The sequence below is a fragment of the Apus apus genome, chromosome 4 (assembly GCF_020740795.1).
Source record: "Apus apus isolate bApuApu2 chromosome 4, bApuApu2.pri.cur, whole genome shotgun sequence".
Taxonomy (NCBI): domain Eukaryota; kingdom Metazoa; phylum Chordata; class Aves; order Apodiformes; family Apodidae; genus Apus; species Apus apus.
The window spans coordinates 4,633,397-4,648,165 of NC_067285.1; the positions used below are offsets into that span (position 1 = coordinate 4,633,397).

A 14,769-nucleotide genomic window follows, 5' to 3' on the forward strand; every position below is an offset into this window, starting at 1 on the left:
CATGATCAGCAATCAAAAGAATTAAAAATTGAACAAAGCTCTGCCTTTTGAAAAGTCTTCTGACTGAGATTTGATCTCCTGGATGAGACTTACAGGTTTGCCAGGTTTAGGATGTGTGTCACTGGTGATGCTTCCAATTGATTTGACAAGCCTTTATACCAGATTGCATGGTTCAGCCCTAAATATTGCAAACAAAACCTTTTTAACAGCTCAGTAGCTTTTGAATTTGGATTTATTTAAGCTAGAGAAGTGAAAAAATAATGGAAAAACCATGAATCTTCAAATAAGTAAAATGCACCTAAAGAGAAAGGTGAGAAAATGACTCTTTATGGCCAGGAGGGACAGGGCAAGAGCTAATGAACTTGAATGGCAACAGTGAAAATTGAGGGTAGACATGAAAATCCTTTTCAATGGTGATGGTAATTTCAGTAGTGAGACTCATTAAGCATGAGAAGAGATTGCCTAGACAAGTTAGGGAAACTTCTGTTGGGAAGATGTTGGGCTGGGGTGGCAGTGCTGAGGATGCAGAGGGAAGCTCCAGCTGATGTGTTGGTGCTGTGGGTGCAGAGGGAAGCTCCAGCTGATGTGCTTTTGATGCTCTGGGGGAGCAGCAGTGTCTGTGTTCAAGGTGGAGGTGGCATGGGAGTGGCTGGCAGGGAGGATTGAGGCAGTAGCAGGGACCTAGTGACTGTGTGGGAAACAGGATGTGGTGTTTTTGGGAGCAAGTGCCACAATGTGGAGTGAGAGGGAGCCCAGGTCTATCCCAGGGATCTTGGGAGTAGGAGCTGGGTGTTGTGAGAAGGTAACAGAAATGGCAGGAGAGAAAAGAGCAACCATAGCTGCACTGAAATAGCTGGGGATTTTTTTTTCTAGGGTTCTCAGGGCATTAAGATTTCTGTTCTCTGTTGCTTTTCAGCTTTACAAATATGCCTGCGAACAATGAGGGACCAAGGAGTCTTTCCCTGTAAAGTCTGGACATGTGTTTCGACTTTGCTGCCAGATTATATTTTATTTTTTTACCCACCTTTTACTGTTTAATTCTGTTAAAGTGCCATGTTGTAGCCATACACACAGGGGTGTGCCCAACCCTCACTCAACACAGAGGTACCCCACACCTCTTCACAGCAATATGCAGGAGTGTTTCAAAGCACAAGTGAAGGGCAGAAAGTCAAATACTGGAGGGGAAGCTTCCTCTCCGGTAACAGAGAAATAGCCTGGCTGCAGAGGACCTTTATTCCTCACTGGTGTCTAAGAGAAGATCCTGTCACCCTTCCTGAGATGCTGTGGAAACAGCAGCGGATGCGAGGCTTGCTTGGGTGGGAGAGGGTGCTCAAGGACTCGATCAGCATCTGCTTTGGAGGTAACATGGGGTGGGGGAAATGCAGAAGGACAGGTCCTTAGAAGTACCTTGAACAATGTGGGCCATTTTGCCTTTGAGTGGCATGCAGGAGAAAACCATGGGAACCAAAAGAAAAGGCATTTCTGGATCAAGAGCCAGCAATCATGATTCTGTGATAGTCTACTTGCCTAGAGGCAAGTGTTTTCTGCAAATTGGCAGGTGCAGCAAGAAAAAGAATTAGCCCACATCAAAATATTTAGAAATTCCCAATGTAGTATTTCAGAAGCAGTCCATACCTTGAGGATTTTCGGTCCAACAGACCACACTTTTCAGCACAGTGAAACATTTGTTTGTATTTTAATCACAGAGGCATTAATTTGAAAGACAAGATGATAAAATCAATCTTTACATTTCCTTTCCAGAGATGACCTACTACTTTTCCCCCTATTAAATCTCCTTCCTACTTAATAAACATTGAAATACTTATTGGTGTCCCGCTCATATTTTTTCTCCAGCTCATAAAATGGTGAAACACGAGATAAATATTCTTAGAAGGATGTGAGAAGGGAAACAATGAGGAGAAAAATGGTACAGTGGTTGTACCAAACAACTGGTGACATGAATGTGGAAATTATTTCTTAATCATTTAGGGAGTGTTGGGATTACAAAGGGATCCTGAAGCATTTTAGTGGGCTAGGATGCATTGAAGATAAAGACCTAAGTGATCCTAGAGGGAAGATGAGAGACATTTATTTGACGTTACCAGCAGTGCTACTCTGAGCACCCCCTTCTCGAAGCTGAAGTGGTCCAACTACCACCTTCACTTTTTCCTCAGCAGAACTTGTATCTCTCTTGGACCTGGTGAGACAGCCCCTGTAGCATCGGGAGGAGAAGTCCTGGAGCCTGCACACTGCCAGCTCGCAACGCAGGTAGACCAGTGGGTGGTGGCGCATGAACTCAAAGGCGTTGAACTTGAACCGAGCAAAGTGGCTGCTGGGGGAGGAGTAAGTGGTGTAGGAAGGGTCTCGAACACATCTGGGAAGAGAGGGAAGAGAGAATTAGACTTCATGGATACAAACATGCACTTTTCTGCAAAAATGCAATAGATGAAAACAGAACTGTATCACTGCGAGGTACTGAGAACACTATGGGATAAAAACGCAGCTTCAATGGCATTAACTTTTAATGGTATTAACTTTTTAAATATAGGCTCATTAAAGTCCTGTAAAGCAGCTAGAGATTATTGGCAACCTTTTTTTTTTTTCTTTCTTTTTTTTCTTTTTTCCAAGAGAAGGAGACTATAGGTGGTGAAAAAGGGAGAACAGACCTCAACTCATTGAACATCTGTACAAAACACGAATTATGTTGGTCATTGACACCAAAGTGCCATCACTGGGATGACCACAGCTATCCCGAACCTTCATGGCACTTAAAATATCTGTGCTATACTAGGCATGAAAAATGCATTTGGTTTTACGAAAACATTTAACACTTAGGACAACAGATTCCTGCTGCCAGCTTTCACTATCTCATCTGCCGCATTCCCACTACTTCAAATTTTGCATACAGGACAAGGATGAAGTAAGTGAAACAAAATAACAGTAAAGTCTAAATGTCTTTTTTTATTTCCAGGCTCATACTGTAAAAATTTTAAAAATCAAAACCCCTTTTTAACAGTGTTGTTGATAAAGAGATCTAAACCAATCCAGGTTGGCTCTGCTCTTTTAAATAAATGCAGAAAAGGTATTACAGTTTTGCTTGTAACGACTTAAAAAAACCCTCTTACCCATTCTTGATTATATCATAGGCCAGAGTGTTAAAATCTTGAGGATCAGGTGATGCCACACATGTGTCCACAAACACGACCAGGTTTGGGTCAGAGCTTTGAAGACCAGCTTGAAGGTACAAATTTTGGTTCAAGTCAATGTAGTATGGAGAGTCGTGCACTTGCCGCGAGAATGATGAGGAGTCATAAAAAGTGATATTCATGTCATATCTTCCAAACTGATTTTCATTCACATCTATGGTATCCTCAGCAACATACATGAGCTGCATCCATGTGTTCTGCAGCATCTTGCAACTGATATGTAAGTGAATGTCTTTTTTCCTCTTGATTATGTGCCCAGAAGATGTGATTTTGATCATGTTGGAGTAGTTGATTGTATCATCGTTCTCCTGTTCAACATGTAATTTAAAATGAGGAATTGCATTTTTGTCACTTTCTGTGTTCTAAGCTTTGATGGAGTAATGTGCAATTTAAAAATGTAGGTTAATCCTGAGCTCTTTAAAACAAGAAGCTTGATGTTTGTCTTTTCTGCCTACACATTGTAAATAAACTTGTTAAGTACCTAGTTAAACAGAAATCAGGTGAGAAAAGCTCTCTGTTAAATCCAAGGCAGAGCCAACTCATTGAACATCTGTACAAAACACCGGTTGTGTTGGTTATTGACACCAATGTGTCATAGTTGGGATAACCATAGTCATCCACCCCAAACCTTCTTAAAACACTATGTTTACTTTAAATAAGGGAAAGTCCATGTACCCTTCTCCCATGCTTTCCTCCCTAGCAGCCCCTTTTTATTAAGCCTGGGGATTCCTGAAGGCACGAAATCCTACAAACCTCCAGGTCTTGTTGGTTCCCTTCTTAGCACTGTGGACCACAACGGCCCTTCCACGACTCTTTCCAAGGCAGATCCTGCAATTCAGTGCCCAGAGTGATGAACATACCTCTCGTATGGTCCCACAGCCATTGTAGGGAATGTTGAATATAACCTCGCTTGACGTGACCGTTGGTTGGCAGCGACTGTCGCTCAGCGTCACCATCTGCGCCGAGTAGCCTTGAGACTGGAGATAGTCCCTGCTGACCACTGCGTGCATGTAGTCTGGCAAGCACAGAAGGGCTGGTGGAAGAAGACACAGCATATCAGCCACTTCAGGAACTTATTAGTGACTGAGGGTTGTTTTTTCTTCATTTAGAAAATGTACAGTTCACACACCCTACCCATGTTATTTCACACGCATAATTCCATTTCTCTAACATCTTAAAATATACACTAGTATTTCTTTTACAAACAACAGCAGTAAACGAGCTTGTACCTTGAGAAACACCAGCCAGAAACTTACTAGTGTTTTGATCTGCTGGGATGGAGGAGTAGTGAGCCTGAAACCCTCTGAAGGTGTATCTAGAGTCACTGTGGAAGCGAACGGTCATCATGTTTGAAGAGGATGTGTATGTGGGGAAGGAACCAGAACAAAGCCTCCCAATAAGTGGGGAAGAGTGTGGAGGCCCATCATAGACTTCAATGTAGTCATGCTGGCATCTGTCACTTTGCATCCTGGTGAAGAAACATCAACATCCTGTAAAACTCAGAAACTCTGATTTAGTTGCCTAACACGTGACAAAAATATTTCAGCATTTAAAGCTTCCATGGCAGAGATTTTGTTGGTTTTGTGTGTAGCTGTAGCAAATATACTGTGGTGAACAGAAAATTCTACACTAATCTAGGTTTTGTTCTAGTTTTCCTGCTGGATGTTATTGAAAATATGCTTAAAACTGGGGGAGTTGCCTGTTTCAAAAAAGTTTTTAAGCTTCTCCAGTAAGTTTTGACTTTGTTATTTGCCCAGGAATCAATGTTTGACTTACACAATGTCTCTAAACGTGAGCATAACACGGAAATTGCTCTCTACTTGTATTTCCCACACACAGTCAGCGTCATTTGGATAACTTCCAGGGTAGAAGGGACTCTGCAGCATCCCAGAGGAATTTGAGATTGATCCACCACAAACATAAGGTGCTGCAGAAAGAAATGGAAGAGAATTTACTTAACAGTAACATCTACAACATTGCACTTGAGCTGTACATGTCTCATCCACTGCTGCTGGAAAGCAGGTCTCCTTCTGACTGCAAGTGGTACTCTGCATGACTCAAATAAAAGCAAATATTTGGTTTTGCTTTAGGTTTAATTTCATGTTGCACTTGGGATCCTGTCACATCCATGGTATCACATCACCCTCTTCAGGCTGGGCTGGTAACACCTGGATGCTTTTTGCTCTGCTCTCTACTTTCTGCTGTTGAAGACTGATTCTGGGAGGTATCATGACAGTAAAAATGGAAGTACTTTCCTGAACAGACTGCATCCCCTCAGTTACTCTGCTGCTTCTCTTTATTCCCCTAAGGATTTTGGAGGATAAATGAGTTGCAAGTTTTCTGGGAAACTCTGTGATTTTATGATCTCAGACTGAAATAAACACTCCAGGCTGCTGGGCCAAGTCTTAAATATATCTCATTTCTCCTGTAACTATAGCTGCAAAAAGCTTTCATGTTCCTGCCAGCATGACTGACATAAAATTATTACATTAAACACACAGAAACTCCTACAAGTTTTCTTATAGGCAGGTGAGCACAAGCTCTGAACTTAATTCCTACAAGATGTGACAGGCAAAAGCAATGACCCCCATTTTGCATTCTTGCATAGGGACAGCCCCAGTGCAGCACACTCCTCCCTGCCTCAGGATGTTGGGATTCTTGGGCCATTCCAAACATGGAAGCATCAGCTGTACTCACACACTGCCCCTTCCTCGGACCAGACTGGACAGGCTCTCGGACACCTTCACTTTTGTACCATTTTCAGAAGAGCCAAAAATTACACATTACAACACTTAACATGACACTGCCAATACTGATGCATCTGGTTAAAAGAGATTTAGACAACACTTTCTAAGGCTTGACCCAGCTGAAGAGCACAGAAAGGAAATTTTTTTTTTCCAACAGCCAACCAAAATAACTGCAAAACAAGCACCACAGAAATGGAAAGGGACATCATAGCCTGTCTAAGAATTATCATGCACATTTAGAGTGATACTGCCTTTGAAACAAAAATAAAATAAAACAAAACAAAACAAAATGAAAACCCAAAAAACAACCAACAGGAAGACATACCACGAATAAAACCATGGAAAGAACCACAAAAGAGCAGTACCTGGTGGAGGTGTTGGGGTGGTCAGAGCAGCTGTGGGTGCAGAAGAAGATGAGTCAGAAGTGAGAAGCGTTCATGAGAAAGGTGCTGGGGCATGGACAAGCCCCCACCTTAGATCATAGGGTACAACAATGGTGCTGGTGGAGAGGAAGGGATGGAGACATGGGGGCTGGGCAGAGAGAGCCAAGAGCCCCACGGGAGAGCCAGAGGTCTCTGCTGGCCACCCACCTGCACAGATGACACCAGCGTCCTCCAGATGGGCACAGTTGTGCACGCCCCAGCCCTGGTGCCGGCACATCTGGAGGGAGGGCTCGTCCCCGCGGCACTGCACGTCGTCCAGGAAGATGCGGCCGGAGCCGAGGCCGAAGCGCGCGTTGCCCGGGGCGGCCAGGGCCCGGCCGCAGCCCAGCTGCCGGCACACCACCTGGGCATCCTGCAGCTCCCACTGGTCGTCGCACACCGTCCCCCAGCTCCGGCCGTCGTACAGCTCCACGCGGCCCTCGCAGCCGTTCCTGCCGCCCCAGAGCCGCAGGCGGGCGCCTGCGACAGGGACACGGCTCCGGGTCAGGCTCCCACCAGGAGGACCCCATCCCTGCCCCAGCTCCCGGCTGCTCTGGGGGTCTGGCCCCAGTGACCGGGGGTGGTGCAGACTTGGAGGGACCAGGGAGGGCAGTGACACAGCAAAGAGCCTCAGAGCAGGCGGCTTCACCCTGACCAGGGAGCTGCCGGGGGTCCTGGGAGCTGCTCAGGATCTGCAGATAAAACCCCTGCACAGCTGGACTGTGGCTGTTCCCTGATGGGGACCACCCCTGCACTCTGCAGGTGCCAGAGGCAGAGGGGAGCAGCAGCCCTGCCCCAGGGCTCGGGTCACTACCTTCCCCCTCCTGTCCCCTTGTGCCAGGCAGGAGCTCACTGCAAGGCTGGGAATAAGCTGGGAGGGCAGCAATTACCTTCTGTGTACAGCCATTCAGCAGGAGAGGTTGTATCCAGAGCTGCAAGGAAGAACAGAGAGGGAGTGAAAGGGAAGAAAAGGGATCAGAGTTGTGGCAGTGGGCCTGATAATGGACATGGCAATGGATATGACACTGGCAATGGATATGAGAGTGGCAGTGACAATGAAGATGGTAATGGTCATAGGAAACCAATTCTGGAGCAGCAGTGGGTACAGAGAGTGTGGGGCTCTGTCCTGCCTGGCATTAGGACAGCAACCTGTGTCCTGGTCTGTCCAGGCAGCTGTATGGGTTGGAGGGAAGGGATTGTTCCCTCCACTTATTGCAGGGTCTGCTGACTGGCTGCAGAGCTGAGCTTGGACCCATCAGCACTGTAGCTGCCCTTGTGCGGTGGCTCAGCTCCTCCCTGGCAGCACCCCAAAATCTCCCAACATAGGTAGAGGGGAGCAGCAGCTTTGTGGCATGGTAAGTAGGGGCAGCACATCCCAAGTCTTCTTCTGCTGGACTGGGGCTGGCTGCAAGGCTGGGAAGAAGCTGGAAGGACAGGAATTACCTTGTGAGTACGGCCACTCAGCAGATGGGGTCAGATCTGCAGCTGCAGGGAAGAAGAGAGAGTGAATGAAAGGGCAGTGAATGCAGCAAGCTTGTGGCAATGTGTGGTCATAGACATCACAGACACAGACATGGCCATGGCCACGTCAGTGCACATGGCAGTAGACATGGGCATGGAATTGCGAGGCTGGAGCACTGATGGGGAAAGAGTTCACGGGGCTTTTTCCTGCCATTCCCCCTCCAGACACCAGCCTGACGTGTCCCCAGCACGGCACCAGCCACCCCACCCCACAATCCCTCCTTCCTGCTCTTTGGCACCACACAGAACACCTACGCCTGCAAGCATGGAAATCCTGCTGGGCCCTCTGTGCAAAACGGGGGCTGTTGGGTGACTCGTGCTTCCAGCCCCAGGCACCAAAAGCCCCCAGACCCACCAACCTGCCTCTGCTCTCTTGAGGGAGGTGGTCATGGTTGTTTCTGAGGGAGGGCACAGAAACCTGCTGGGTGGGATCTGCAGGAGAGCCAGAGGTCTCTGCTGGCCACCCACCTGCACAGATGACACCAGCGTCCTCCAGATGGGCACAGTTGTGCACGCCCCAGCCCCGGTGCCGGCACATCTGGAGGGAGGGCTCGTCCCCGCGGCACTGCACGTCGTCCAGGAAGATGCGGCCGGAGCCGAGGCCGAAGCGCGCGTTGCCCGGGGCGGCCAGGGCCCGGCCGCAGCCCAGCTGCCGGCACACCACCTGGGCATCCTGCAGCTCCCACTGGTCGTCGCACACCGTCCCCCAGCTCCGGCCGTCGTACAGCTCCACGCGGCCCTCGCAGCCGTTCCTGCCGCCCCAGAGCCGCAGGCGGGCGCCTGCGACAGGGACACGGCTCCGGGTCAGGCTCCCACCAGGAGGACCCCATCCCTGCCCCAGCTCCCGGCTGCTCTGGGGGTCTGGCCCCAGTGACCGAGGATGGTGCAGACTCGGAGGGACCAGGGAGGGCAGTGACACAGCAAAGAGCCTCAGAGCAGGCAGCTTCACCCTGACCAGGGAGCTGCCGGGGGTCCTGGGAGCAGCTCAGGGCTGGTCAGGATCTGCAGATAAAACCCCTGCACAGAAGGACTGTGGCTGTTCCCTGATGGGGACCACCCCTGCACTCTGCAGGTGCCAGAGGCAGAGGGGAGCAGCAGCCCTGCCCCAGGGCTCGGGTCACTACCTTCCCCCTCCTGTCCCCTTGTGCCAGGCAGGAGCTCACTGCAAGGCTGGGAATAAGCTGGGAGGGCAGCATTTACCTTCTGTGTACAGCCATTCAGCAGGAGAGGTTGTATCCAGAGCTGCAAGGAAGAACAGAGAGGGAGTGAAAGGGAAGAAAAGGGATCAGGGTTGTGGCAATGGGCCTGATAATGGACATGGCAATGGATATGACACTGGCAATGGATATGAGAGTGGCAGTGACAATGAAGATGGTAATGGCCATAGGAAACCAATTCTGGAGCAGCAGTGGGTACAGAGAGTGTGGGGCTCTGTCCTGCCTGGCATCAGGACAGCAATCGGTGTCCTGGTCTGTCCAGGCAGCTGTACGGGTTGGAGGGAAGGGATTGTTCCCTCCACTTATTGCAGGGTCTGCTGACTGGCTGCAGAGCTGAGCTTGGACCCATCAGCACTGTAGCTGCCCTTGTGCGGTGGCTCAGCTCGTCCCTGGCAGCACCCCAAAATCTCCCAACATAAGTAGAGGGGAGCAGCAGCCTTGTGGCATGGTAAGTAGGGGCAGCACATCCCTAGTCTTCTTCTGCTGGGCTGGGGCTGGCTGCAAGGCTGGGAAGAAGCTGGAAGGACAGGAATTACCTTGTGAGTACGGCCACTCAGCAGGAGGGGTCAGATCTGCAGCTGCAGGGAAGAAGAGAGAGTGAATGAAAAGGCAGTGAATGTAGCAGGCTTGTGGGATCAGTTGGGGACAAATTACCTTCTCCTTCTGTCCATCCAGCAGGATATGCTTCTGCAAGGAGGAAGAGAGTGTGAGTTATAGGGCAGCAACAGCAGCAGGTTTGTGGGAATGGATAGCCATGGCCTTGGAATTGGCAAAGTCAATGGAAATAATAATGGGCATAGTCTTGGACATGTAAATGCAACACTGGAGCAGTAATGGGGAAAGAGTCCACTGGGCTTTGTCCTGCCATTCCTCCTACAAGCACCAGCCTGATGTGTTCCCCAGTCCTGCCCCATCATCCCCAAGCCATGATCCCACCACCCTCACTGTTCTGCCCTGGCTCTACCTAATCATGGCTGTTCCCAAGAGAGGGCACTGAAACCTGCCTAAAGGGATCTGAGGGAGAGAAGGGTAAGAGTCTCTCTAGCCCAGCACCCTGCAGTCCCCAGGTGGTCCCCTACAGCAGGGTGCCCTCATGGTTGCTGAAAGGCCAAAGATGGGTCTGGTGGGAGCGAATTACCTGTAAATTCAAACCAGTCTACGGGATGCACTGAACCTGTGGACACAAGTAAGAATTTGATGTCAACAAAGAAGGCTCTGAACACAGTCAGCACATGTCACGCACCCGGAATTAGCACATCTTCAGGGAGCCTGTCCCACAGCACTTCATATCATGTGGAGGTCTTTCAGTCAATTGCAATGATCATCATGACTTCTTTGCTTCATATAACCATCTGCTCCCTGGGCAGGAACCACATGCCCATGGAGGTCTATGTTGCATTATAAAACATTTGATGCAGCAGCTCTTTTTTTTCCTGTCACATTTGAAATCCTGGAGCATGGTCAGGAAATAACAATGTTCCTACCTGTTCCAAAACTGGAGGGGTGAAAGCAGAATGATCCCTTGTTGTAATATTCCCAGTAACAGTGAGATGAAATCCCTAACCAGACAGTTTCCTTCACCAGTAATAGCTACAGATGTCCTCTACCCAAGCCTCACCTGCCCTCTTTAACAGCTCTTCTCCACGCTCTTCTTGCATCCCCACTGTGGACTCGGGTGCCAAGATGGCCTAACTGAAGTGTCCCAGGGATGGGAGACTCCCCCCAGTGCAATCAGGTCTAGGAAGGGAGATGAGGGGCACTGAGGAGATAAGTGAGTAACGGTGGACAGGGTTACCTGGTGTGCTGCCTTTTGTTGTGGTAGGCACTGATGTTGGAGCGCTTGTCTCTGCTGGGTAGATCATCTCTGCCGTGGAGGTTGATGGTGCCATGCTGGTGTCCTCTGTTGGGGAGATCACCGTCACCAGGGAGGCTGATGCTGCTGCTGTGGTTGTGTCCTCTGGGGACATCTTCTCTGTTATGGGTCTCGTGAATGCTGTTGTGATCTCCTCTGTTGGGGAGATCATCTCCGTCGTAGGTGATAATGGTATTGTAGTGTCCAGCTCATTGGTGATGTAGTAGTTGTCTTCTGTAGAGAGGTCATACTTTGTTGTATACGGCCTGTCTGTTGTAGGCACTGGAGCTACAAATGCAAGCAAGAAATAAATGGCATTTAAAAAGAGACAGAACATAGTACAGATGTGGTAACAGAGGTGTTGGTGCAAGTTTTGTTGTTTTCTTCTAAGTGCAAAACACTGATTTTCTCATGTTTTTTTCTAGCATCCACTGACCTTTCCTGTAAGGAAATGTGGAAAATTGAAATACATATAAAACAACTAAACATGGTTGTTTTAATCAGCCATGTCTCTGTTAATAAGCATCTGCTCTTAATATGGGAGAAAATAAAATACAAACGAGCTAGTGTTTCTTAAAAAAATAGGAAGAAAGTAAAATCAGAAAACGTCAAGGTGACAGAGTACTCAAAATGGTTGGATATTTGTAAAGGAAAAGAATATGAATGGACCTAAACTTGAATGAAAACTTGAAAAATACAGAAACAACACAAAGTGAGTTGTCAGATATGGCACTTTGGGTTGTGACTGTGAAATTATTATTGCCCCTCATGAATGCATTAAGGTTTGAGATTATTTTCACCGAACCCCATTCCTCCCTGATGGACATTGCCTGTCAGACATAGCTTTGCCTCTAATTTTGACTTGTTTCCTTGTTCTTCTTGTTACTGCTGGGCAGCTGGATGGAATTAAAGTTCTGCATATTGTGATGCATATCTGATCCTTGGGTCGTTTAATTGCTTTGCATGGAGTGAGCAAGCACTCTCTACCCTAGTGAGAAAAACATGAGTCCATGTTGGCTCTGCAGGGTGAGTGGAGAGAAATAATCAGGGCTGCAGGAAGATCAGACTCTGCTTCTTGAGAATACACATTTTCAGAGAGAGTGTGCTCTTTCACAGAGAAAAAAAATTCCTCGTAGTGAAGCAGTAGGAAAGACTAGACATATCTGATACAACTTTCCACCATATGTCTAGAACGGATGATATGTTGCCTCAGGAGGAGGAGATCTGCATACCCCTATGCTGATGCATGCATGTTGAGTACAATTTATACCAAAAGTATTTAGAAAAGAAAAATGTGACAGCACCTGAACAGACAACACCAGCGTCTTCATGGTGGCCACAGTTGTGGATCCTCCACCCAGTGTGATTGCAGTGAAACAAGGAGACCTCAGTTCCGCTGCACATCACGTTGTCCAGCAAGATGTCACCTGAGCCTGCCCCGAAGTAAGCACTTCTTAGAGCTGCAATGGCCTGGCCACATCCCAGCTGCCTGCACACAACCTTGGCATCATCAATGTCCCAGTAATCATCACAGACTGTCCCCATCCGTCCTCGGTAATAGATCTCCACACGACCTTCACATGGGTTGTTTCCATTCACCAGCTGGAGACGGATCGCTTTGGGACAGAGGGAGTTGAGCACAAACACAGTCAGACAAAGAAGCTGGGAGTGACCTTAAGGAGTTGTTTATCCTGTCCTCTTGCCCCATCGTTCCTGTAGGTGATTGCCTAATCCAATATTACACCTTTTTTCTACCTCTCTTCCAGAATCTCAAAGTTGGCTGCATATATTTGATACAAGATTTCTACAGAAAATTTAGACAGCAGCATGAGCAGAAACTATTTCAGCAAGAAAGGGAAGTCTTAATTATGAGAAAAGCAGAATAGGAAAGCAAAGGAGAGAAAATTAATTTTCAGGCAGAAAGTGGAGCTGTGGCTCAAGCAGGTGTCTGGGACTTCAGGGACACAGTGAGAAGCAGCTTGGACAGCCAAGACCATGGCTTTTTCCTAAATTCTTGCTTATGGGGCTTATATAAAAATGAACAAGCAGATAAATTACAATTCATGAAGGACAAAAAGCAGTGCACCACTGTGCTTAAAATGTTATCAGAATTAGGCCAAATGAATCCTTCAGAAAAACTACAGAATTTTAGAGAAAGCAGTAGCCATCCTTCATTTTTCTCCCTGCTTTATGCAATTTAACTAGAATTTCTCTTCTTCCTCTAAAATTTTTAGGAGAATTCTAAGAACATGGACTCCACACATCACAACCAAATCCCATAGTTTATAAGAATAATTTTAGTGGAAGAATTCCACTAAATGTTCAACAGAATGGACAATGGGCTCAACAGGATTATAAAAAATTCTATAGGAATTCAGTTACTTTATTTCTATTACTGTAACACTTATGTGCCAGTAAAATATTATTAGAGTTTGAAATAAATAATTGCTTAATAACCTACCATGTATACATCTAATTACTGTATTAATTTGGGTAAAGTGCATCTGCTTTCCTGTTGAGTTAGCTTGTTTAGACATTCTGCAGTGAATAATATGGAAATCCTGATTTTGGAGATCCATTTTTAGTGAAGAAGTTTATTAAAAACTTTACAACAAAGTGTAAGTAAGCAAGTAAATGCTGGAACTTAAGATCTGCAGTATTTATACTTTGGAAATCTAAACGTGCACTCTGGACTTGTTATAATTTGCATTTCTGCCAAAAGCATATTTAGCTTGTTATTAAACACCAAGTCAGTCATGCAAAGCAAAGCAAATCTGAGAAGTTAAGAGCTCTAGGATTTCTTCACTGCATCCAATTCTTTGTTGTTGGACTAAAAGAACAGCCAAGACTGTCCAAAATAAATATGTCCCTACTTGGACGCATTTAACTGGCAGTTCAAAGGGAGAAGTTACAAAAGTGTCCCCAGACTTCTATCTGATCTCTTTCTTCAAATACCTACTTGGACATTTGAATGACACTCAAAAAACTTTTGAGAAGTGAAAAAACAAACCTGGCAAAAAAAGGTCAAGAGTTTGGATTAGGAAATTAAAGCTGATCTAAACCAGTTTTCTTTGTTTTCATTCAGAGCCTGTCATCACTGCGAGTGCATAACCATCAGCTGGGTGTGTAACTAGATACGTTGCATCCTGCCTCACAATGTAAAGGTGTTAAAGAGAGAAAAGCAAGTGATTGCACAAAAACAGCACTTCTTCTGACCCAGGGGACAGGAGCAGGGGCTGAGGAATGAAGCCAAGAGCAGAGAGAACTGGAGCAGCAAGAGTACAATGGCTTATTCCCAGGCAAGCAGAGGACAGATGAAGAAAACTGGATGATGGCAACATTAATTAGCATAACGATGCTTAAATAACTAGTTAGAAAAATAATCTGCAGTTATTTAAGGATATACTTAGAACTATTTAGCCTGAAGTCACCTAAGTCACTTAGGAGACAGAAACTAATCATGTAAAGAAAAAGACTGACAAAAAAAAGCCAAACTATAAGCATTTTGTGTCTTTCATAACTTTTGTCTCTCATTTTGTCCACAATACTAGCTAATGAGAACTAGCTTCTTGAATTTCATTAAATTGCACATTAGATCAGGAATAATCAAATAATACAAACAATATTAAACATATAGGTATGTGTGCATATACTCTGGAATAAATATACATTTAAAAATAAATCAATCAATTCTTCCATAATTCTTAGGTCAAATTTCTGGAACTGCAGAAATGACTCATTCATAATGTGCTCAAACACACAAGTATCAAAATAGCATGAGGCACTAAGACAATGCTACCATGT

At 46.4% G+C, this 14,769-nt stretch overlaps 1 protein-coding gene across 1 annotated transcript in view; it reads right to left on the reverse strand.

Annotated features, from left to right (window-relative positions):
- Nucleotides 1-14,769, reverse strand: part of LOC127383573 (deleted in malignant brain tumors 1 protein-like) — a 78,189-nt gene that overhangs the window by 21,536 nt on the left and 41,884 nt on the right. Inside the window, exons 20-28 of the mRNA XM_051616714.1 lie at nt 12,613-12,638; nt 12,270-12,567; nt 8,361-8,676; nt 6,478-6,872; nt 4,983-5,133; nt 4,463-4,674; nt 4,067-4,239; nt 3,126-3,514; nt 2,103-2,374 (exon numbers count right to left, since the gene is read on the reverse strand). Of these exons, the coding sequence (XP_051472674.1) occupies nt 2,103-2,374; nt 3,126-3,514; nt 4,067-4,239; nt 4,463-4,674; nt 4,983-5,133; nt 6,478-6,872; nt 8,361-8,676; nt 12,270-12,567; nt 12,613-12,638 (2,232 nt within the window). The remainder of the gene's footprint in view (nt 1-2,102; nt 2,375-3,125; nt 3,515-4,066; nt 4,240-4,462; nt 4,675-4,982; nt 5,134-6,477; nt 6,873-8,360; nt 8,677-12,269; nt 12,568-12,612; nt 12,639-14,769) is intronic.